Raw genomic sequence first — 25,908 nt, forward strand, 5'->3', positions numbered from 1 at the left:
GATCATCACTCTGTCTTTCAACCCAGCAGGAGTTAAAGGTGCCTTTGTATCACAGCTTTTTGTTTAGGATGTGCACTCAACCAGGATGAGCTTTGGTTTGGTTTCCTTGTGTGCTTGAGGAATAAAAATCTTGCATTCATGCAAGAAGGCAGGATTTGTTATGCCTTTAACAGTGTTCCTATGTTGCATGTAAAGAAACTTGAAAACTCTGCCCTCAGCACAGACGTATCCATGTCATAGTGTTGGTTTTTCCCCTTTCTGTGAACTTAATGCGTGCATCATTTCTCAACCATTTTGTGCTGGAATCTGAAACAGCTCTATGCTTAAAATCCTTTTTCCAATTGCTGTATTTTCTATTATTTGCCCTCTGGTATGTATTGTGCCTGACAGGATTTACACACTCCTGTGGGAGAAGTTGATGCATACCGTGCCAATGTGCACGGTGATGAAATTTGTTTAAACTGCTGCTGAACTACTGTGTGTGCTCAAGAGGAGAAAAAAAAAGGTAAATTTCATGTGGAAGAAAAAAGAAACATGGTAGATGGGTGCATTAGAAATAGCATAAGACTCACAACACTGTTACAGCAATTGTGTTGAAGTATTAGAAGTTCAGGAATGACCTTGAAAAATGTTTGTGGACATTTAAGTACAAACCAACAGCAGCTGCTTGTTAAAGGAAATAGGTGAAGGTGGAGCTGAGGCTAAAAGGCTAGAAACTTGGGTGCAGAAAACTTCTGGCATATTTAAATTTGTTTATTGTGAGTTTCTCACCGAAAAATATATTTTTGTGGTTTTCTGTTCTCCACAGGGAAATAAACTTGTAAATGTGTTGTTACTTTTGAGAAGGTTAAAAGAAGTGATTTGCATAGGAATGAGATTGTAATGATCTTAAATGTAAGAATGTAAGAATTAGTGTTAGTTTAATATTACTTTAATACAAACATTTTTAGGACAAGTGGAGTCAGTTATACTTGTATTTTGATTCATTTGAAGGGAAAAATATAAATTTTTATCTAAACTCCTTCTATAAATGACAGCATTTTATGCTTACTGATTCCAGATAATAAATTATACTTAATTTGGAATGTATTGAAACAAATTACATTCTGTATATGGACAAGTTTCAAAATATTTATGTGGTTTGAAATGATTATAAATTTTTATTTTAGGTCTTGCTTCTGCAAATATTTATATACACTTTAACTGTAATGACATGAGCACATGGACTGAAAAGTGTATATGTATAGATCAGTCCCAAACCAACATAAGATGTTTTGGAAGGGGTGTGTATAAACCTAATGTTAATGTTATTTTACCCTTGGTATTCTGAAAGAATGTCCCAAATACAACCATGCTGGGCCTGATATGCATTTGTCAAAGCTGGTAGTAGTCTGTCTGAGAGAGCGGTGAGCAGTAGTTGATTAGGGAAAGATGTATAACAAGGATGAGCATTTTGTGATACAGTTTTGGGCTTTTTGTACTTCCAAAGCAAATGTGTCACTTGACTTTATTTTTAGTAGATACAGATTATGTGGTCTTAAAACATAAACCAACCCAAGACAATCCTTGTTCCTTCCCCACTGTATTGGGTCTGGCTGAGCTGGGGCTGTGCTTTGCATTGGTACCTAGAAAGGTGTTGGTAATACTCCAGGGTTTTGGCTACTGCTGAGCAGCCCTGGCACAGCACCAGCAATGTTTCTCAACATTCCCTTCCCCCCATCAATAGGCTGGGGGTGGGCAAGATCCTGGGAGGACACACAGCTGGGACAGCTGACCCAAACTGACCAAAGGGAAATTGCATACCATATGACATCAGCTCAGATAGAAAAGCTAAGGAAAGGTGAAGAAACAGAGAGCATTTGTTATTTACAAAGCTTGCCTTCTGATGCAACACCTGCAACTGCTGAAGACCTGCTTCATGGGAAGTGGCCGAACATCACTTGCTGATGGGAAGTAAAGAATAAACCTGTTTTTTTTTTCTCTTTACTTGTGTGCACACACAATTTTTCTTTAGTAAACTGCCTTATCTCAACCTATGAGTTGTTTTTGATCTTATTTTCTTTCCCCTGTCTAGCTGGGGACTGATAGAGCAGCTTAGTGGACACCGGGCATCCAGCCCAGGTCAACCTCACCACAAACCATACTTCTGGAAAGTGAGGGAAGTTTGGCTATATTGTCTATGCCTGGCTTTTCAATGTGGCCAACTTCCATGGCACAGCAAGTTTTGGATGTTGCAGCGAAGTAGCTCAAAGAGCAGATCAGTCAACCTCTGACAGAAAAATCTATGGAGACTTATTAAACACAAAACCAGCACTCTTGCTCAGGAAGTTGCTGAGCCTCTAATTCATAAAAGCTGTAGTGGTATAACCTTTTATTGTGTCTCACCCTGTCCTTAAGCATCCACCTTAGTAATGGAGGGAGAACACTCCACTTAAGTGGATCTTTAATTTGACCAACTAAGCTTAGTCTCATTATTTGCATCTTTGCCAAGCTCCATTTTGAATTTCCAGTCATGACCTCCTTGAATTGAATAGGATGAAGCCAATTGCCTTTAACAGCAGTATATTGGCCTGCTTTTCAGTTTTGAACTTAATACTTCTACACTGCAGGTTTTGGAAGCCTAACTTTATGGAAAATACTGGTGTTTTCAGTTTTATGGGCCATTATTGTTGTCTTCAAACAAAATAATTAGGTCATTCATTTGGCACACTACAGCTGTCTTGAACATTTTAGAAACTAAACGGCTGTATTATGTCAATTAAAATGTTCATTTTAATTCTTTCCTAAAAAAATGATCTTTTATCCAGTTTTGTGATCTTCTATTATGCAACATTAATGAAGGACTTCAGTCAAAATGTTCATTGCTGTGAAGATTTAATGGGTGGGGTTTTCAACTTGTTGTCACTGGTCTTACAACATAGTTGCTGGATCTCCCGATGGTTCTTTTGTTAAAGGCCAGTTAGAGTAATGCAGTTTGTCCTGCAGAGCATTTGCTTCATGTACATGTAATGTGTTTCAGGGTTTACTTTACTGTCAGTGAAGTAAGAATGTTTGAGTCTGTGTGGGCAAAAAAGATGAGGTAATTTCAAAACAGGTTCTGTTTTTAGCTTTATAGTTTTAAATTCACTTTAATCAGTAGAAACTCAAGGTTTTGTAGGCTTCTGAAGCACAACTTTGGTTCTTAACTACAGGAAAAAGAGTTGCAGTCTTTCCAGGGTTGTCTTTTGTGTACGTATACATTGTTACTTCACTTTTGAGGGGAGATAGGCCATAATCAGTGTCCTAGCAGAGTGGGTATTTTTTCATACTGACTTTTGGTGTGGTCTTCTTAGCTTACTTCTGTGTTAAGTCATTAGTTTTTAAATAATTTCTTGAGAAACTTAGAGGATAATATAGGCACGTGTCCACAAATCTCCACAAATATATGAATGCTTTCTTAATGTAAAAATAGGACTTTTGAAAGTCTTACTTTTTTAAAAGAATTTTTTCAGATTTTTTCTAAAGCGCTCTCAACTGGGCCCAAATTCTTTACTGTGATTTTTGCACATTTCACACAGATGACCCAGGCGATGGGGTCACTCTTCTGGTCTTAAGAGTCTCTCCAAAGCCAGTGAAATTTAATTAGAATTTCAGGCTCCTGAATTTATTTTCCACTATACGATTTATTTCAGTCATGTGCGTATAATTAAATTTTCACTGTTTCTAGCAAAGTCTAAGTTTTAAAATAAGGCACAGGGAAGACTTGGCTGGTCTATTACAGCATATGCTTGTTGCAAATCCCTTCTCAAGTTTACAGTGAAAATTATCTTCAGTCTTCCAGCAGAGACAAGACAGAGTCTCAAAAATAAACCAGTAGAAATGAGCAAAGGATACTTTTGTGTTGCCAGGGAGGTGTATAATATGCAGTTAAGGTAGCCTAGCTAAATATATGAGAAAGGAGAACTTTCACATGGAGGGGAAAGTGTATGTGAAAAAAACCCATGCAGAACTCAGGTTTAAGTTGTAGGGCAATTCTAGTGCTATGTGCAGTTGGTATATATGATACATTTGCCAGTGGATAAAATAGGCCTCCAAACTTACGCAGTCCCATCCTAATGAGTTAATTAATAGATATTCTTGTGCATTTAATTTATTTTTACATATAGAAGAATGTATTAGAACTTGATTGAAGTGTCAAGTACTCTATTTGGGCCAGGGTTGTCAACTGATTTTTGTTCAGTTGGATGTATCTGAATATGATGCAGAATCCCATGTTATAGTTCAAGATATTATCTTACCTATTCAAGTTAAAAAATTATCACCTGGCATATACTTTTGTTGATGTTAAAAGATCATTAACACTATTAAAAATTTGCTTAGTTTGTAGGAACAAAGTAGCTCAGCCATGTTTTTTTCTTATACATGCTTCATTGTATACCATCTTTAATGTGAATAATCAAACTTTTTTTTTTGCTTTAATATTGTGTCCTTTAGATAAGATAATTAATTTGTTTTGCCATCTTTATGTGATGCAAATTTCAGTATCCAAAATAAATCCTCAAGGTAGACATGCCTTTGCAGTATTATGTTTATTTATAGTCAGCAGTTGCTTTTGCTTTTCTTCCTCCCTCCCTCCATTTTTTTGGGTGGGATTTGCTGCTCCTCCAAGTTTCTTGTTCATTCAGAGTGGAGTTGGTATTGCATTTTCTGGGTGTACAAGCAGGGTGTTGAGACTAGGCTGGTTATTCAGACGCCCTCTGTAGTCACTAGTCAGAGCAAGGCAAAGCAGCGTAATCAATCCTCTCTGAAGGCCAAGTGTGTTTTAAAGAATCTGATCCCTTTTCACTGATGGCACAAAGAATCGATAGAAGCTGGTCTGGGATAATCACAAGCACCTGTCTGTTTCTTCCTAGGTGTGGCAATGTCTTGGTAGCAGCAGCTCGCATCTCCTGTGTTGTTACAGTGGGGTGGGTTACTGCAGGGAACGTCATTTGGGTTTTACAGGGGGAAGGGTTGAATTGCTTCACGCTTCTCTACAATGTTTTTGTGATCTATAATGTGGCTGTAGGGATTCATTCTAGGTACCTATGCAGCATCTGATTTTAAAATAGTAGTAAAATGAATCCCAGCCTGGATCAGTAGTAGAATTGTGTACCTGTGTAGTATTGTTTCATCAGATGCAGTTTGGGTTTTTAAAGTATGAGGACAAGGGATGCTGAGCAGAAAGGAGGAAGATTTGAAATAATGCTGTATTTCATTATATAAGTATGCATTTCCTATTTTTTAGATCCAGCATTTTACTCTTTGAAGTTGTTAAAATGCTGTGCATGTCTGTTGTGCTAGAAATCAGTAAAAGCTGTACCAACTTGTATATTATATTTTGTGGAGCTTAGCAATATTGCTCTCTCCTACTCCAGTTAACATTAACAATTAATGCCTTTTTTTATTGTGGGGAGGGTTTGCATTCTCCTTCCTGCTTTGTTTCACAGGTACTTTTTAAAATGTCTTTCCTCAGCGAACTGTGCACCACCGTGCCAAAATGGAGGGATGTGCCTGCGACCTCAGCTTTGTGTGTGCAAACCAGGAACAAAAGGGAACTCCTGTGAGGATACAGGTGTGCAAGACACGTCTTCCCCTGGAGGCCGGAGCCCTGTTGTTCCCCCGTGGCCCATACCCCAGCAGGCTGCCCAGCAGACCTTCTCCCAGAAGGTGCAGGTCCCACCCAAGGTTGGCCCCATGGCTCAGATGGCATTCACAATCAAGCAGAAACCACCTGTTGGGTTAACTCAGCAAATGCAACCACAGTAAGTGTTTTCTTTGCTTTCAAATAAGTTCAATATCTCAGATTTATAAAATGTTGTTCCTTGCAAATGTTTTCAAAAAATCATACTTGAAACTGTCACAGATTTTTTAAAACAGCTTCTTGTTTTAACTGTAAGATTTCAGTGGATGTTTAGACTGTTATTACTCATGAGCCAGATTTCCTTACCTGAAGAGAATATGATATCAGTCCCATGATATCAGTCAGCTTCTGTTTTCCTTAGAATGATACTGCTGTACTAGTTTTGGAGGAATTATTCCTAATTTACACCAATGACCTTTTGAATTTATCCTAGAACAAAGTCTGACATGGAGTTATGACACATTGTGTAACTGAGGAGAGTAAGATTTGGTGCTTCTGTTCGGGTTTCTTCTATTTGCATTATGTTTTCTCTTTTAATTAGAAGTGTGTGTGTCTGTGCTACAATGAATATTTCTGCTTGCTTGTGTTTGAAGTTCAGGATTGTATCTGACTGCCATAAACAGCGAGGAAACACCCATCTTGTTAGACAGTTTTTTCTCTGCCTCTTTAGTAGCCGGTGACTTAGCCAGCCTTTGATATTGTTTCTCTGAGCTTTAAATACTTAATGTAAGTCTGAAATTTCTCTAATTGTACTGTTGTTTTTATTGATGTGTGCAACCTTAATTTATTTCAAGACCCCATTTGATATGGGGGGAGGAAGGATCACAGGAGGGTATGGTAATCAAGTGGAATGTGAGCAGTTTTAGGTGTTTTCACCTAAAACTGCTGCTGTCCTTCCACTTTCAGGTGAAGACAGTGACAAAAGGTGTTTCTGTCCTGTAAGACGTGTTGCTTTTGGAGAGGTTGCTTTTGCTTTTAAGGAAGGTGTAGTCTGTCTTGCTTCTAGTCTCCAGAGCAAGATAATCAGGACTAGGAAATAAATTGTATTTTCCTATGTTTTCCATTTTCAAAACTGTAAAAATGAATGTGGAAGGGTGGTGTGTGATTATAGAGTTCTGCACCTGAGTCATCATAGGCTCCTGACAACAAAGTGCCACTTCCTTTCCAAAGCTACATCTGAGAACGAAGATCATTGGACACTCCCAGTGTTATTTGTTGTCTCATAACCCCTTTATAAGGTTTTTTTCCCTCCTAAACCTTCTAATTCTTTGTACTAACTGTGGATCTAGAAGCTCAACTAGGTTCCTACATGTCTTCTGTAATAAGAGAAATTTACATTAATTCCTTTGGAGCTCTAAGCCATAAGCCAGTGTCTTCTTTGAGAAGGTAGCACACTGAGGGCTTTAGGAACAAATACATACAGTGCTGAAAAACAGAGAAATTGCCACCCAGTTTTAGTATTTCCTCATACTTTGGGTCCAGTTCTGTTCCTACCCGTGAAGCAAGGTTTATTGAAGTGACTAATATGAAGGGGAAATTTCCAGTAAAATCATCAGGCTTTTTTCCTGTTCCTTTCTCTCCAGACCAGCTGGACTCATCACCTGGTGTCTCTGCTTGGCCCCATAAAGAGCTGTGCAACAGATCAGTACAAAAGGCCAGACAATTGCTGTCTTATCAGTACTGATTCCTGTAGAATGTACTTTTTTCTCCCTCCCTCTACACAAAAATATTCTCAAGAATTTTTCTTTCTGTTGCAATAAAGGCCATTTGTCCAAATTGGGTAGTAAAATATACTTAAAAAAAAATAAGGAGGGGCGGAAGAAAGAGAAAATAATGTAATTTGTTCTTGCCTGAAAAAAAGAATTGTCATCTTTTAAGCACTCTAAAACTGTACTCGGAAGGTTTGTGGTAGCCTGTGGAGAAGGCTTACTTTCCTGGGATAATGTCAGGGATAAAAGGTTCTTCTTGTAATAAAAAAAAAAAAGATAAGTTGTTGTTTTTCTGTGCTACTATGGTAGTTGTTGGGCTGTGATGCTCAAAGTATTTCTAGAGAATACCTATAGCATTTTATGCTTCACTGAAATCTCTTTACCTGCTTGCATGAGACATCATCACAGATGTAGAGCAAGCAACTTCAGACTGACAAAACCAGTCACCTGTTACCTGCTATCCAAAGAGCCTCTGCATGCTCCCATGTGCAGTGGGCTTTGTTGTTCATGTGAGCCTTCTCAGCCTAGGATTTTCTCCTAACTGTAGAGAGACTTTTTCAGGTAGAACTGTTATTCTTTGAGATCACATGAAGATGAATCTCTTTCAGTCAACTTAATATTGGCATGGGAAAATGGGAAATTGAGTCTCTGGAGTCCTGAGAATGCCAGCCTACAACCTTGGCTGAAAGTGTTGGAACTGGAGATGGAGAGGAAAAGGACTGCACAAACCAAAGCTGTTATATCAAGTGCAGCAGAAGGTGGATGCTTAGATACAGCTGTTGAAACGAGTGCCAGTGATAGTTCCCATGGATGACTATTAGGACAATTTACAGGGCTGAAAGATTCTTCTGAGGTCAGGTCTCTTAACACTGAGAGGGACAGACAGGCTAGTTCCTGTTTCTCTTGCTTTTTGGATATGTTGTGATGTTGTATATTGTGTGAGGTTGCCCAAAATCTTTTGGAATGGCTTTTCCTGTTCCCACTCCTGGAAAGTGGAGTCATCCACACAGGCAGTGTGGTGGGTGTGCTGATCTGGATACTGGTGCTGTGCAGTCAAGGACTGGACTGGTGAGAGCCAGGGCAGAACCCAACCTGGAACACCTAAATTAGCTCCTAAAAGAGGCTTTCCTCTACAGAGCTTCTGTTTTGCCATTCTCTGTCAATTTTTTCCTGTTTTATATAGCAATGCAACTTTTCCAACTTCAGTCATCAATATGTCTTCGTGCATGCTTTCTTAAGGATCATGGTGGCAGTGATATTTAGGAAAGCAGGGAATTCATTTATTTCTTTGCAGATACCCTTTTTTGAAGAATAAGGTGCTGAACAGAAGGAAAGCTGGAGAGAGATTAATTTCCTGGAATATCCTGGGTTCAGCAAGTCTGTCATAGCTATGCTCTGAAGATGGATATACTGTCAGGTACAAGGTCTCATCTCAGAAAAATGTTAGCAGAAGGTATAGATGGCTGTAATTGAAAACAAGTGGTGTTTCAGAAACAAAAATCTGCTTCTTATTGGAACCTGTAGGGAATTCTGATCTCAGTAACAGGCGTGCTTTGTGGGCCTGAATTCCTGTGATAGCTCTCCAGTAACTCTGGGTGTTCCTTTCACATCTCATGTTCTCACTTGTTGGCAACAGGATAGCTCCAACAGCTTGATTTTGTGCATTTACCATCTGTGTGAGCAGAACTTTTTTTATTAAGGGATCTTTCTAGTACAGTTTTGGAAATGATCACCAGAAAGAGTACAGCATCAACCAAATGGAGCTCAGTAACACACTGAGGTGTCACAGCATTGCTCCTTCAGCCTCCTTTGGAGGCAGGTGGTGACGAAATGTGAAAATCTGCTTTAATGTTGGACAAAGCAAAGCTCATCAAAGGAATGGTGAGCACACAGACTCCAGGTGACAGATTTGGACTTACTGGTGTGCCTTATATGCTGAAATCTCTGCTGAGAGGTCCCTTCCAAACCTGTGTTCCTGGGTCAGTGGCTCTAGTCCCATGCTATGACAGGCAGATGTATTGCCTGCTAATTTTAGTCAGCCTATCAACTGATGTTGTAAAGCTGTTTTTTGACTTCTGTTCCAAGATGTAGTATTTTTTCCAGTTTAAACTATTTTTTCCAATTTTAACTAGTTGATCGAAAATCAGTGTGAATTTAGATTGGAAAAAACATGCCTGAAAGAAGAACTGGGAATACTGTTGTGACCCTACTGAAATCAACAACATAGGACAGTCATAACAGAAAATCAAATACCTACTTGGTATAATATATAATTGTAAGTTAAATGTTTACGAATATATTAAAAATCTGTAGAGTTTATTGACTTTCTGTTGTGCAAACTCCTGTAGTCTGAGAATCACTGTAAAGTATAAGAGACTGCTCTTTTGGCTATTTCCTCTCTTGTATACCCGTTCTTTTTTTGTATGTTTGACTGCATGTAATTTATTTTTTAGAACTTCTGGTTCTCAAGATTGGTTAATATGATGACATATCAGGTGATGGTCTAAAAAAGATTATAGACAGGCTTTTTGAAGCTAGTGTGAAAGTAGCATCTGGAGGACATCCTTTTTCACCACCATTATGATAGTTTTTGTACTAAAGAGTACTCTGTACTCTTCTTGTACAGAGCAAGAAAAACTCTTTATTTACAAGAGCCCTGCACTTGAACTTAAGTGTGGAGTCTGTTTGAAAATAATTTATGGAAGCTCTTGATAATATTGAACTTCTGTCCAAAAAGACATTGACTTTCTTTTTTTAAGGAAATTTTTTAAGAACAGCAGGGATAAACCTTAGGTTGGAAGTATGAAGCAATCAGATCCAACCTTTTGCTTATAGCAGGATGACTTACAAGAGGTTGCTCTGGGCTTTGTGTGGTTGAGCTTTGAATGCTTTCAAGATTGCAGGGTTGGAGATCTCCAATATTTGCAGGCTTCTGTTGCAGTGTTTGACTACCCTCAGGAGAAAAAAGTCTTCTCCTTTTATAGTTGAAGTTTCCATTGTTGCACATTTATTATCTGTGTCTTTTTGCTGTATTCCTCCAAGAAGTCTGGCTCAGCCTCCTCTACAGATTCTCAAGAGGCAGTTGTAGATCTCAGTATCATCCCCTTGAGCTATTCTTTTTTTCAAGAACTGAGAAATCTTTCTCCTCTTATGTAGTGAGTCCAGTCTCTGACAGTCTTGGTGGCCCTCTACTGGCCTTACTCCTCTGTGCTGCTGTCTTGGTTTGGGGAGTCCAAAACTGGTCACAGTATTTCAGATGCGATTTCACGAGTGCGTGATGGAGGCAGTAATCACTCCCTTGACCTGTGTGACTGTGCTGCTGCCCAGTATGAGATTGGCATTCTTCATGTGAGGATATGCTGCTGACACCTGTTTAACTCATCCACCAGGACCCCCACTTTTTTGTAGGGCTGCTTTCCAGCCATTTTGGTGCCAAATCTTGCGCAGAGATACAACCATGGATTGCCACCTGGTGCTTCAGAGCTTTGGTCTGTAAGTCGTGGGCTTCTGGTTCTGCCCTCCTAGAGCCCAGTGACAGAGCTGTTTGAGTTTGTATTAGCATCGTGTGTTACTGTTTACAGACTGAAAATTTAGCTGTAGTGGTCGGAGGTGAGATTTTCCCAGCAGTTCTTGAGCTCACTGCTTTGTGTCAGGGAGATGAAAAACTGGTGTTCTGTCTGCAGGTTATGCTGATGACTGCATTCCTTCAGTATAGACTTCTAACACGTAATGAACTCGTGCTGTGCTTGTCTTAGGATTGCTAGCACGAGGTGGCTCCTGGGACAATCAGGAAAGTAACTTTTACATTGTGAGCTCTTTGGGGTGGATTCTGAGATGCCTTTTGCACAGTGTTTTCAATAAGAGACTTGCTGCAGGAAAGCAGTGTACCCTATTAGCCATCAACTTATTCATGTTCTTCCAAATTGTAAAGCATTTGTAGAGAGTTTGTAAATTTTGTAAGACTTGTAAAGAGTTTATGCAGATCAGTTATCCGTATTATCCTGTAAGACACATTCCTTTTGAGAATATCAGTGTACACTTCCCTCTCACAATCCCAGCAACTTGAACACACTCCATGAGGTAAAGTTAACTTTTAATTAACTTGTCATTAAATCTTGGGGTTTTTTGGAATGCTGCTGGAATATGTTTATGCTCCTCTATGTCAATACAGCAAAAAGAGACAATGATTTAGGCAAATTCCATGTGTGTGGAGATCATTGTCTCACTTTCAAGGCACTGCTTTTCAGGAAAAAAGTTGCCTCTAAGCTGTACGGGTGCTGTCAGCTCAGTTGAAAGGCAGACAGTAAGCCACCATTTCAAGCTGTAGCATTTTTAATTTTTTTTTTCTAGTTTAAAAACATATGTCCCTGACCATTCAGTGTTTGAATGCATAGGTGAGGAGGGCTTTAATGAGGGGCTCTTAATGTTACTTGTTACTATATTGCAATATGGTCTGTTTTCTTCCAAAGCGGCTTTTTCAGGTTGTGGTTTGGCTTTTTGGTTTGTTTTGCTTTTTTTTTTTTTTTTTTTTTGTAACTATTGGAACTTATACTATTTATCATCAAACAATTATTTCAGGAGATGTTGGGAAACTATCAGAAGAACTTCTTTCCAGGGACTTGGTGAGGCTGAAGGAGCACAGCTTTTCTTGGAAAGGATGACAGTGTGTTTTGTTTCACAAAATATATTTGTATTGTTAAAGTTTGGTTTGATATATTGCTGTTGTGTCATTCACAACATTGTGGCATTTGGTACCTTTGGTGTTAATAAGGTCTCTCTGTTAGCAAGTGTGTTTGGTTGTAAAACAATTATGCAACAATTTTATACCTAACTGACACTGTTTAGCCAAACAGATAAAAGTAACCCATTCAGGTTACTCTAAGCAAATGACTGTGCTGCAGCAATGGTTATGGGGTCTGGCTCAAATACAATTAACGCTGCAAATAGCCATTTTCCCTGCAGCAAATGGGAATAGTTTTCATGTGATATTTCATTCCCTTCTTTAGACCTGTGAATAGAGTTCAGTAGCTTGATTTGGAAAACTGTCTCCTGTGAATACACATCTGTACCTTTAACTTGCAAAGGAAGAAAAACAATGTGAGAATAATGATCAAATGATCACTGAATCAGGGACATTTTCCTCTGTTTCAGGTATTTTGAACTTGAAAATGTTTGTAGATATCTTCAGTCATAAATCTTGCTTAATATTTCATCTAAAGCCCTTTAAGTTATTAGCCTTTCCAATTATTAGCTGCTCCTATTAGCTGATTTATAGGTCTTATGTATCAATATAACTTTTGGTATTGTTTTAACTTCCAGTCACTATTGAGACTCAGTTAATGACCTTATTAAGTAGATGACAAAGACACAAAGAAGCCCTCTTGAGGGGTTTTACTTAGTCTTATCTGCTACACTAGCAAAATGCTCACCAAATGGATTAACAATCTTCATTAAGATGATGGAGACTGGCCTTAGACAAAGGCCGATGTATCTTCAGGCACATGTATCAGACAGTATCCTAATCAGTCTGTCTGATTAATTACAAATGCCTCATTGATTTCATTGTTGTGAATAGTCTGCTCTGCTCATGATTTAGGAACCCTGAGAGACACGTATTTCATCTCCAGTGAACTTATTTTCTTCAGTGCTAGTCCAAGTACTTCACTGTGAAGCAGTTTCTACTTTACCTAAGCTCCATAAAGCGTACCTGTGCCATGTACTTTGATCAATTTTCCCCAGGAATCCAAAATTACTGTTTTATACAAAGTGTAATCAGTTGCTAATCTAACCACTTCTAAGGGGTTTATTGCTCATGTCATCTTGTGCTGAAGTTTGGGGGTTACTGTTCATCAGTACCTGTTGAGACTGGTATATCTTTTTGTGTAACTGGTGAAGAGCGCTAGGCAGATGGAGGAAGTGGGCTCTTCTCCTGGTGTTATTGTTCAAGTACACATTGACACTCTGTAACCAGCCAGCAGTCTATTAGAGCAACTCTGCAGTAGATCCTTATTTGTTTCCCATTGATCTCATTTTCCCTGAATTATCCCCGAGAGCTGTGCTGGAGGGCCAGAATGTGAACTGTAGGCTAATTTCAGTGTGCAGCACAGTGCTGTTTCTGAAGATAAGTCTGCAGGTGTGCCCAGAAGTTTTGTAGGCAGCTGAATTATGACTACTTGACACTGAGTTAAGCAACTTCCTACACTAAGCAAAGAACCTATTGTTGCTCAGAAATTACTTTTTCTATGTGATATACTAGGAAAATTAATACCTTTGGAGTAATAGCTTAACAAAGCATTGTAGTTACTGAAGAGAATTTCTCTGTACTTGAAAACATAACAAAGCATCATTTCTGATGCTGAGACATGAAGTTTGTAGAACAAATAAAGTATCTGCAATAAGCCAGTGTTTGCTACAGCCCTGTTTTTTACTAGTGTAGTCTATAGATTTGAAAATATCTCCTCCAGATGTGTACAGAAAAAAAATCTTTTCTGATAGACTTTATCTATTGTAATTTTTTTTTTAAGTTTAAAGTACTGTCTTTAAAACCTACCATGCACCTGGGGAACAGACTTTATTAAAGCCTCTAGCACCACTGGAGGGTATTAACAGGAATTCTTTGTCAGCTTGGATGCTGTGAGAAATTATGTTTCAGTCTTGTCAAGGATTAAGTGGTTTTATAGAAAAGACTGCTTTTGGATATTCCATGTGCTGCTTTTGTATTTTTTGTTTCATTAAAGAAACTGAAGATACAGTTCTGTATGTTCTGTGTCAAGAAAAGAGATTTTGTTAAAAGGAGATAGTATTAGTACATACTATTATGTCATTGGGCAGTAGGTGGCAAGCTTTGCTTTTCCTTCTACTTAAGGTTTATTTTCATGTTGCAGAATGCCAAAATTTTTAGAGGAGTGGTTTAAATTCACTGGATGATGTCATTTATTGGCAGCACATTTCTTTAACAATCTCTTTTGTTCATTGTGGATAATTGTCTTGCTATTGAATACTGAAGGAAAGCCTCTTTTCCAATGATAGATGCAAATCAAGAAATCTGAGCTCTGTTGTATTGTCTCATGACTTCTGTGGGCAGATTATTAATAGACATTACACAAATGAAGTGAAGTCACAGTCAATCTGAAATGATTTGGGATCTTCCTGTCCAATTCTGTTGTGGACTGCAGTACAGCTAGGGGCAAGGGGGAACAACAGCCACTTTTAGTACAATATTTTCCTGTATTCTATCCCTGTAACTAGTTAATCTAAAGAAATAATAATAGAATATTTATTTGTCTTTCTTATGATGTGTCATGTCCTGTTCTGGTCTGTGTGCTCACACCCTCCCTTCCATTCCCCCTGAATTGCTGTAGCTGTCCTCACAAACTCAGCCTGCTCTTCTGATGTGTTGGATTCAGCATGGGGGCAATAAAACAGCAGCAGCAAACTGTCCAGCTAAAGCTAAGGTTGTGTGGAAAGGGCAATGCTGGAGTGCTTGTGTTTAGGAACTTCTCTTGGGGGTGGCTGTCTGTAGCCTTTATCTGCTCAGACTTCTTGCCTAGAGCAACTGGCCTGGCAGCTGATGAATTAGTGATCAGCTCTGTATCTTTACCAAGGATACCAGGGATGTAGAACCTGTGTTCCTATGCCATTCATCTCAGTTGTTTTCCAAATTAGACTTTCTAAGCTGGTCTCTAGAACAATTTTTACTCATAGCCAAGTTAATTGTTTGAGTTTCCTCATAATGAATGAGCTAGAGTTCTTCTTGCTTTGCTATTGAAGTTTTGGGGAAGTTTGTTCTGGAGTAAAAAATTTACATGCCTCTCTTTCTCAGTCACTTCATCCTAGGTGCACTTTATAATAATTGCTCTGAGGAAGATCAGCTTCTTTGGATATCCTTGATCCCAAACATCAACATAGTCATCAAATTATGCCATTCTAGAAATTCTAAAACAGTAATTAACGTTTTCTTCTTATTATGGTAGGGCATTCTGCAAGGAGAGGTTTTCTTATGTACATAGAGGTTCCATATGAATATACGTTTTCAGTGCTGAAGCTTTCTGTCCTCATGAAGGAGGACAATTCCTAATGAAGATCAGAACTGTTTGGGGACTGGTAATGCAGACCTGAGCTGTCCGTTGAGGCCACGGTTAATTCCATTGCTGCAGGAGCACTGGGCTAAAAGGATCTTTGGCATCCACTATTGGTAAATTGAGACCAGTGTTTTGAGATCCTGATACTGTGGTTAACTCTCGCTTCTGTAGTCTTTGGCAGTGCTATGATCTATGTGTGCTAGAACAAAAACTGGTTCAAAGGTAGTTACTCATCTCTTTGTGCTGCCAGGCACTGAGTCAGCCCTCAAGAGCACCTCCATTCATCATTCTAGGGAAATGTAGTCAGCGGGCTGCAGGAGCTGAAATCACTGTTCAGTTCAAATAGCTAGTCTCTCCCAGGACTGGGATCATTCATGTTGGCAGAGAACGTGGAGATGATTTTTTGATGACAATAATGTCAGTCTTGTCTGGGTGTCCTTTTTGAACACTGCTAGTGCACATTTTAGTGCTAATCCATTAAACTAACAGATAATTTGTTGTTACCTCTGTTGGACTGACTACTTTCTGTTAATTGGGTTGTAGTAGACTTGGGTCTAAACGCTATGGCCTTAAGTGTGGTGTGAAAGGCAAAAGCCCCTGTGACTATTACAAAATGGGCTAATAATTTGATAGGTCTTGTTAGCTCATAGTGGTGTGAGAAGTGGGCAGGTCATTATGGCAAAGGGCCTTGAGGAAGCCTTTAGTGTTTTAGTGGACCAAGTCCAGTCTGTTCTAATGACTGATTTATAAGGCCTTTTGAATGTGAACATTCGTGATATCTATCACTGTTTCTTCAGATTTCTTCAAGTGTTTGGGTTGAAATCTTTGAGGCTTCAAGTATCCACTTCTGTTGAGAGTTCCACACAGATTCTTTTCAATGGACTGGACCCAGATAGCATCTGGCCATGTCAGGTACTGTGCAGTGAACTTGTGTCCACCAGAAAAGCAGAGGTATCTTGGAAAGAATGTTGAAAACATAAGGTATCAGTACTGCAGCAGCATGCGAGGCACTCAGAGGATGCAGCTGCAGTCCTATACTTCAAACTATTGTTGTTCCTGAGATGACATAGCCTGCCTTTGCAAGAATGTCTTGTTTTATCCACACTTTAGCTATCCTCTAGTTAAGTGAACATCTCACAAACAGCTGTTAGAGGGTATTCAGTCTTTTCATTAGTATCTTTGACAGGAAAAGCATTCTCAGAAATAAAATCTTCTTGATACAGAGACTTAAATTATTGGGAGCCAACAGAGATCTTAAGCCAGCCAGAGCTTATTCCAGACAAGAGAAGAAAGCTATTTTGTGTCGTGGCAGCAGCCAGTTGTTTAATGATTTTTTGTGTCTGTGTGACATCACTGCCCTGAGTAAAGTTTTGGTGCAAGAAAAGGGGGGTCAGTGTTGGAGTACTAAGAGGGAAACTGTTTCCTGCCCATGCTGTAGAACAATTTCCACTACTAATTTCATCTTGAGTCTGAGGGAAGGATCATCTAAATGCTTGTAGGAGAATCCTCCACCCCTTCCCCTGTCATTCACAACTCTTCTGTCAGGAAGCCAACACAGACAAGCTTCATTACAGTAAGAGAGAGAAAACAGCTCTGTTGAGATTCCAGTCAGTCTCTTAAGAGCTTGCTGTGTTTGATTAACCTCTCCAGGCATTGTGCATGAATTGTAACAATCTATACGAAAAACCTGTGTTGCACATGAACACTAAGGAAAGCTAAAGCCCGTCTAATTTTGGTGTGGGGTTTTTTGCTGTTGTTGAAAGTTACTGTATTCTTCTTTGTTGGGTTTTGTCTTTCCCAGAGTACTACAAAATAGAGAGGATAGGTAGAATCTTGTTTAACTTCCACAAGTTTTGTATGAGAATTTTCTGGTCTAATGATTTATTAGTGTTGCCTGTCTGTTCAGCCACCTTCTCTTGTGCTTCAATCTGAAACAAATCCTGAGAATCCCTCAGAAAGAAAGGTTTAGGAACCTTTCTAAGTGCATTTGTGAACTTACATGAGAAGAACTAATTGGGCCTGTCTTCTTTGGTCTTCTGCATGTGTTTCTTTAATAGATTTCTTAATTGGATCAAAAGACTTTTGGACAGTTTTTCAGTTCATTAAATGTTTTGAACTAGCTTCCATTTTATGTTCATTCTGTTTTGGAACTATGAAGTGCTGTAGAGAATCTTTGGCTTTTTCCCCTTCAACATTGTTAACTCTGTTTTGATTACTCTTGAAGCATCTCTTCAGTGGTAATACCTGAACTGGATCCTGTACACGGGTTAGGGCAAACCAAAATTTTACTATTTTCTTCTGCATTCCTGAGTGAGCTGATCCCTGAAGATGATGCTAATTACATCTAAAAATTCTGGTTTAGTGTTGTGCTGTTCTTTGGGGGGTAACTGAAATTTCATACTACCATTGTTTCCTGACTCTCTGCCTTCAATGAGGTAGAGAGCTGGCACCATAGAGCTATCTGTGATAGCACTGCAGTTGCTGTCACCGTCTTAGGCAGCTAGTAACATAGTCCTAATGGTCTATTTTCTCTCCTTTTTATTGAAATTACAGATTACAGAGACGTTCTGTTAGCGACTGGTACGGTTAACTTGCTGATCTAATTTGACAGGCTACTCTTAGAGAAGTAGCATCACTCCTTCACCAGGTGATCTGTTTCATATCCAGGATAATACATGGACTTTTCCCATCCTGTTAGTTTTACTTTCCTAAGACAGGAGTGATTCCTTCCTGGAAAGTCTGGTCATTCTTTCTTGGTGCTAATTCTTGAAGTTATAATGCTTCATGGAGTGGCACAGACACATCTGATTCAGTTACCTCCCCTGTTTAAAACCACACTGTTTAATTTTCCATTTCTCACTGTTACCTGTTTGTTACCAACTCTTGCTTTGTTCTTTACTTGAGTGTGCTGACTTGATAAAAGTCATGACTGCATTATTCAGAGCTGTATACTTTCTTTCCCAGTTTTTGGCTTTAAAATTCTGTGGTACTTGTAGTTTCCATCAAGCTTTAAGCGGAATTTTTTCTTCCATAGAGCAGCATTCTGTTCCAGTTTCTGACAATTCTGAAGTATCCCCTATGTTTTTACCATTTTGTGAGCCATGCAGCAAAACTGTCAACCTCTCTGGCACCTTGTTTGTTCAGACTTAACAAAAAGTGTTAAATTTTTAGTACATGGGACAAATGTGCTGTCATTTGGCACTTCCCCATAATCCCAGAGTGGCTTGGTTTGCAAGGGGCCTTTAAAGACCATCTTGTTCCAACTTCCCTGTCATAGACAGGGAGCCTTTCACTAGAACAGGTTGCCCAAAGCCTCATCTGCCTTGAACTCTTCTAGGAATGGGGCATCCACAACTTTTCTGGGCAAGCAGGTATGCTGCCTTACCACCCTCATTGTAAAATGTTTTCTTTATGTCCCTGTCTCAGTTTAGTTGCCCCCTGCCCTTTCAATATAACACATAAGAAGTAAATGCCTTTATACACAATTCCAAAATATTTAATAGCACATTATGTTACAAATATCAATTTCTTAAGAAGTAGTCTAAAGTTGTGGTAGGGGGAACAGTGCTTCTGTTCTTACATCAGCTTCCTAGTTATAAAATTTATAGTCTTAATACATTTACTTTTTTTTAAAATTTCACTATGATTCCCAACACACACATTCCCAACAGGATACTGCTCAACTGTTTTCTGAACTGCACTCCCAGATTGCTTTGGAGCAAAGCTAATACTTCAGTGATCTTCAGTAATTGCCTCTGGGTAGCAGTATCTGAGTCTAGAATCCCTTTAGCTTGAAGCACTTTTTAAAGTACTTTTAGAACATGACAGTTTTGGGTAGCTTAAAATTCTTAACTTTTATGGGTTTTACACTGGGTGAGCTCTTTCCTAAGACCATTTTGTATTTTATAACCTCTATGTGCTTCTGGAAAAGGTAGCAAACAGAGTTAAACTGTGTTCAATTGATGTATAATATGATCTTAAATACTACTATAAAATGGATGCTGTTCTGGTTTCTGCATGATGGACAAGGATAGTTGTAGAATCGATGCCAGTGCCAAATTAATAATGATGGTGAAGCAGAAATACATATATACATTTATGTACTGGAGCAAAAGCTCTGGTGTCTGTCTTACTTCCTGAACTGGAACCTCAAACCTCTGAACTGAAGGTCAACTGGTCACTGGAGTCCCAGCTGTGCCTCCTTACTGCTTCGAACAGCTTCTGTTGTTATTATGTAATGCCTGTTTGGGTATTCCAGCTGTTGCACACATGCAGATCCTTAAGAAGCCAACTCCCCCCATTCCCCCTTTTGCTATTCCAGTGGCTTATAGCGGCTTTTCACTGTAGAGTACACTTTGAATCCTGAAGAGTTTTCCTTCTGTTGTACCCTGGAGGGCTGTATCTATAAATTTTTTTTGTTCCAATGTTCTATTTAGAAATCCAGTGAATTCCTAAATTGGATTGTCTTTTGATGTGCTTCTGGTAGTGATATTAGAAATAAATATAACCCACAGCTGTACTGTCAGAACATTTCTAATGGGAATTCAGGTGATGAAGACTCAAGAACTTCAGACTGTAAAAGGAAAAAGAGGTGTATAAATTCAGCAATGTAATTACTTAATTTTTTTCCGTTTCCCTCCTTCCCTTCTTCTCAGTCTTTGCCAATTTCTACTATAATTGAAAGAGTAAAGGATAATTCTCTGTGCTCCTTGTAAAGGAGATAATTTTGGGGTTATTCCAGAGTAGTCAGTCCTTTTTATTACAGTCTCCTTGAAGGGGTGGCATCACATAGATTTTCAGGTTCTCCTTGAAGCAGAGGGAGACACACAGACTTCTATCCAGCCAAGTGAATGGAAAGTCCCACCCAGACTTACTGTCCCTGAGGTGAATAGAAGTCGATGGAAACCCTGAGTTCTGTGAAGTTACACACTCTCAGGGTTGCTCTGTACAGGGCAGCAGGGCACACGTTGTTGTGTGTAGTCTTGTACCATGTTGCTTTTTCTACATGATGCATCGTTTATTCATACCAGGATGAGACTTCATAGCTGCCATCTGCTTAATTGATATTTCCTTGTGTTGTGTTGAAAATGAAGCAAACACTTACAGAAATTACCTGAGGGAGCTCTGGTGACAAATTTTCACTTTGAGATGTTTGTTACGCTCTTGGAACTTCTCCTCTTTAATTCCCACTTGTTGTAGTGACCATGTGGCCTGTATGATCCTTGCACTGTAATTTCTACACTTCTGGGTGCTTCTGGAGTGTTTCTCATGGCAAGATTGGAATCCAGGTTGAGATGCCTAAGGCTTATACTTTATTACAAGTAAATTTATGGAAAAGGCAAATGCATTATCTACTGTTCTTTTGTATTTTAACACTATTAGTCTTCTTTAAAAGTTTAAAGCAGCAGCTGCTGCTGATGATTGTACTTTTTTCTAAATGCTTTTAAGTAGCTCTTTCTGAGAACAGCCTTTTTAATGTTATTCATAGTAAACAAGGTTGTTCTAAGAAATGATAAGAGCATGCAATTGTTTAAAAAGTAGCTATGGAAACTAGATGATTGTCAATTTAATATGAACATTTATTGCTTTCATTGGCTATGCTCCCTTCTTGAAACTGACATGCTTCACAGGCACTCTACAACATTTCTAATTAATTTAATTTTCTTTAGATGGGCAAAATATTCATCCTGATGAAGAGAGTTTTAAAACATAGGACAACTCTTTGCTTAGTTTTCTGTTTGTTTTTTTTTTAAGTCATAAATAGAATCTTTTTTCTCTTCCAAGCTGCAAATATCTGGTAAAGAAACTTTTCCTCTTGAAACAAGACCAAGAGTGGCAAATTACAGCTTTAAGTCATTTAGGACAAAAGACTTGTCTCATATATGTTACAAAACATGTCCTGAAGGCTACAGGAGTTGTGTACCTACACTTGAAGGTTCAGAGTTTAGTGGGCATAACTTCCAGTTTCTTAGATTACATTATTTACACTGCATGTCTAACACAAGTGGTTAAACAGTACCATTTTACTTAGATAATGACATTTTAAAAAATACTTGAGTAGCTATTTTCTCATTAAACGGGGTGGGGGGGGAGATTCTTCCAGTTTAAAAGAATGAAACCAGAGACAATAAAAGCTGCTGATTGCCACACATTTCTCTCTGTTAAGTCTGTGGTGGCTGCACAGTTCTAGATAGAAAATACCTTGGGAAAGCTGAAAGCTCATTAAATGTTTCTATTTCTACAGGTTTCCTTCAAAGCTGGCGTTAATTCTTGATGCTGAGAGGGGTAGATTATAAGCTCTGAGCATACTTGTTGTCAAGTTCCTTGACATCTTGAATTTGGTGTGGCTCTCCTAGGTTTGTCTCTTGAATGTATTTGTGAAGTTCTAAAATACCAGTGACTCACATTGGAAGTCATTGCTGTTCTGATTCAACATTCTCCCGGTACACAGAGTATAATGCAGTTAAAGTCATTCAAAACAGATTTATTGGCTTTCCTAGCTGTATAGAAAACAGTATGCATGTGCTCTTAAAATCTTTTTGACATAGTAATGCTTGCTAGAAAAGGCTTATTTGTCAACTTTTAGCATGCTTGACACAAGCTTCCAGAACTATTATTATTTGTGCTCTGCTCTTAAACACGTGCTATGAGGAACCATAGCTGCTTTTGGCTGGGGCTACGAAACTCACATAAATAGTTTTAGATTCAGTTAAACTATGAATTACAGTGGTTGTCTTCTGAAAACATTTAATTTTAATTGTCAAACTTGTTACAGAGAATTGAAGTAGTAATATGTGCCTCTATTGTAACATTCAAATGTCAGCTCTTGGCTTTTCTGATCCTTTCTGCTTCTCTTTCTCCCATCCCCTCTTATGTTATTGGGGGAAAAACCAAAATGAAATCAGAAAACCCCAATATCCTATATAGTTTAAATCAGTTGCAGTTGTTGTGTGCTATGTTTATTGTAATTATTTTTTTAAATTGTTTTATAATTTAGTGAAATTAAATTATTGTAGTTTGTGTGCAGTACTCTGTGTGACAGACTCATACAGAATGTTTTGGCATTCACAGAAGCTGTAGTTAAGAACTGAAGTTCTTAACTACACTAGGCAGGAAAAGTAGTTATGGCTGGAAGTACAGCCCAAATTTTACCCTTTGGTATGTTGTTATAAAATACTGTTCTCTTTACTGTTGTGTGTTATTTCACAGCTATTAATATAGCACTCAGAACTGGGAAAATGCAGAGCTTCATATAGTACAGAACAAGAGCAACTTGTAAGAATTACAGCTACAGAACAGAGAGCATGAACAAATTAAAGGGTACTTTGAAAATAAAAATACTCTCAGCATCCAGCTGATTAATTATAGTAGGAAATTGCTTTGTGTCCTGTAGTTTGAAATCGAATATTTTTTTAGGTGCTTGGTGCATTTTATCTTCATTTCTGTCAAGGAAGATAGTTGGGATATTTCTTGGCTAATTGTTAAATATATTTGTGCTGTATCAAGAGTCAAGCTGAACTAAAAAAAGCTACTCTTTGATAACAAGCATGCACAGGAGATATTTTGCTGTAACTAGGTTGCTTTCATTGTGAAAACAAGACTCTACTATAACAGTTTCTATTTCCATGTATGTAGAACTCTGTGTATGAGGTAAAACTTGTTATCAGCTAAGAAGCAGCAGGCTGTAAGGATTCCAAAAGGTCAGCAAGTCAGCTCTGCTTATGAACATCCAAAGCCAAATAACATAGGTATATTGTGGCTCTTGTGTGGAGCTTTTTACTTTTTTCCCCACTCCCAACCTTGTGTTTCTTTTCCAGCCCTCAGTACCAGTTTGTTCTGTTGTGGGCTGATACTGGCAGCAGGAGGCTGCTATCTGCCTACCTAACAGTATCAGTAGCTGCCTATCATTATCCTGAGCAGGGTAATTGGACAAGCCATCTCTGTGTGCAGGATCTCTCTGTGCAGGATGCTCCTGGTATCTCCCTGTGACTGGAAGGAAGTGGGGTCTTGCACCAATCCATTTCTGGGCATCTCCCCTGGAAGGCAGGCTGTGGGTTTAAGTGCCTGTGGGTGATTCAGCCATGTCCCAGCTCCAAACGGAGCCAATCTCCATGTGACAGGCTGCAGGAGGGAGAGCAGGACTTGAGTCACTTCTGGTCAGCTGGAAGGGCAGAGCCAGGGCCTTCTTCCACCCAGCCTCTTGTCTCTGGCTGTGCACAGTGGAGCTGAGAGTGTTTGCTCTTTGGTCATGGATGTGATCAGCTGGGAGAAGGAAGGCATTTGAACAAGCTGAGTCCTAAAGTAGTGTTCAAAGTACTGGAGATGAGTAGCAACCCTTCCATCTTTGACTCTTTGTTCAAAAGTAGTGTGTTAAGCACAGGGATTCTAAACAGCTACTACTTTTCATCATTAAATTAGAGTAGGTAACTATGGAATTTATTGCTGGAGTTTCCAAAAATAGCACTGAGCAGTAAGTCCTGCCAAAAAACTCAAAGTGTTGAGAAATACTAGCCAATTACAGGAACATTCAAGTGCTGGAAACAGGAAGAATGTGCTCAGTATCATCGTGATTCAGATTAGTGAAGTGGCCTGTGAATGTGTAATGTCGGTTTCATAGAATTATCCAGATTTTTCTGACATCCTGGTTGCTTTACCAAGGTAGAGGTGAATTTGCCTCAGGCAGAACCAACAATTCTCTTTGGCAGGAATGCCAGTTTCCAAAAGTTCAGAAGAACAAGTTCAGCCAGGCTGCTGAGGTTGTGTAATTCACAAACCAGCTGGCACCACAGAATGTTTCCAAAATACAGCCTATTATCAGTGATCCTGAGATGGTACTATTTTATTTATATTGCTACCATCTTAGTAGATTTTGATTGCAGGTTGTCTGTTTTAGTATGTTCATAAGGTTGTTTGATCAGTTTTGTGATTCCACATGTATTAGACTGTGCAAACACTGTGAACAGTAAATTATCTGTTTGTTTTGGCAGGAAGCTGTCTTTGTCAATCATTCTATTTGAAAATACAAATTCTGATATGCTTTATAATTAAGATGCCTCTTTTAGTAACAGAATAATTTTATCCTTTTCTATGGAGCCCAAAATATGGCCAAATAAAGGATGGTTTTTCAGTTCTGTTGAAACCATGTTTTAATTTTCAGAATTCTGTAATAGAATTCTAGAGGGTAATGCTGTACTTAATTTTTTCAAGTTAATAAACTTAGTTATAAGACGTGCTCTTTCAAATTATACCATAAACAAATAAGTTTCTAGAGGTGAATTGTACATCCGAATTGTTTCTTTGTGAAAGGTGCATAATTGTTTGCTTTTTTCTTTTATTTTCCCCCAGAAAATAAAAAGCATAAATAGTATTTCATGAAAACATTAAAAAAAAAGAAATAGTTACTTTCAGTTTTTAAACTTATTTTTATGTTTCTTTGTTACTGTGATGAATAACCAGCTTTAAAATATTGAAATTCTATTAAATATTTATTGATGGTATTCTTTAATTAGATATGTTTATTTTGTGATTCATTATGCTTGCAGTTCCCTAGCTAAATAGTGTACTATTTCCAGAAGTGCAGTGTGCTTTTTCTGGTTTGCTGAGCAGTCGCTGGATGTTTCAAGATAATTTAAATTAAGTTTAATATATTTAGGAGTTCAAGCATGTATTTCTTTGAACTCATTAAGGAGGATAGAAAAAAGAACTCTAGCAGACAATTTCAATAATGAAGCACACAAATCAAAAGAATGTGAGGAGAAGATTTTAAATTGAGCCCTAAGGATGTAATTTCAAACACTTTATAACATGTCCTTTTTATAGTTTAGACTTGTTGGAATGACAGCATTTCAGCTGATGTTTAAAAACCATCCCTTATGCAACAGGGAGAAAAAGAAATAAGTATTGTGAAATGTGGTTTACTGTTATGGCTATGTATAACATGAGCCTGTAAGTCACAAGCTTCAGCAACTTAAAATAAATGCCTGGTATTGTGTATACATATTTGGTATATTTCACCAAAACTAAGGACTGGGACAGTATCAGAAAGAAAGAATGTATTGAGTTACATTTTCTCAAAAGTCATTCTGAAAAATATTTCATATAACAAAACCTGTAGTTCTAAGGAGATCAAAATTTTACATGTAGAGAAAGAAGCAAAGTGAATTTTTGAGGAGAAATCAGAGACATCCTTAAAAACCAGAGGAATGCCTCACAGACTTCGAATTTACCAACTGCAAATAGGAAAACAAGCTATTCCTAGACCTCTGGAATGCAGTCTGGGCTTTTGGTCACGGTATTTTTTTTTAAAGTAGGCAGAGTGGTTTGGAATAGGAGATCCAAGTTCCTCCAGACATTTTAGGTTCAGCCGTGTGTTAGAAATGCTTCATAGCTGCTTTCTTGCAAGCTGAATTTGAACTGTAGGTGGACTTATTTTTGTAATAATGAATTAGATTGCTTT

At 38.4% G+C, this 25,908-nt stretch overlaps 1 protein-coding gene across 4 annotated transcripts in view; it reads left to right on the top strand.

Moving 5' to 3' along the window:
- LTBP1 (latent transforming growth factor beta binding protein 1) overlaps positions 1-25,908 on the top strand; it is a 188,097-nt gene that overhangs the window by 9,688 nt on the left and 152,501 nt on the right. For all 4 annotated transcript variants that reach the window (XM_066546655.1, XM_066546651.1, XM_066546650.1 and 1 more), the window contains one exon: positions 5,495-5,783. In XM_066546655.1, coding sequence (XP_066402752.1) covers positions 5,495-5,783 — 289 coding nt within the window. The remainder of the gene's footprint in view (positions 1-5,494; positions 5,784-25,908) is intronic.

This window comes from Molothrus aeneus, chromosome 3 (assembly GCF_037042795.1).
Source record: "Molothrus aeneus isolate 106 chromosome 3, BPBGC_Maene_1.0, whole genome shotgun sequence".
NCBI lineage: Eukaryota > Metazoa > Chordata > Aves > Passeriformes > Icteridae > Molothrus > Molothrus aeneus.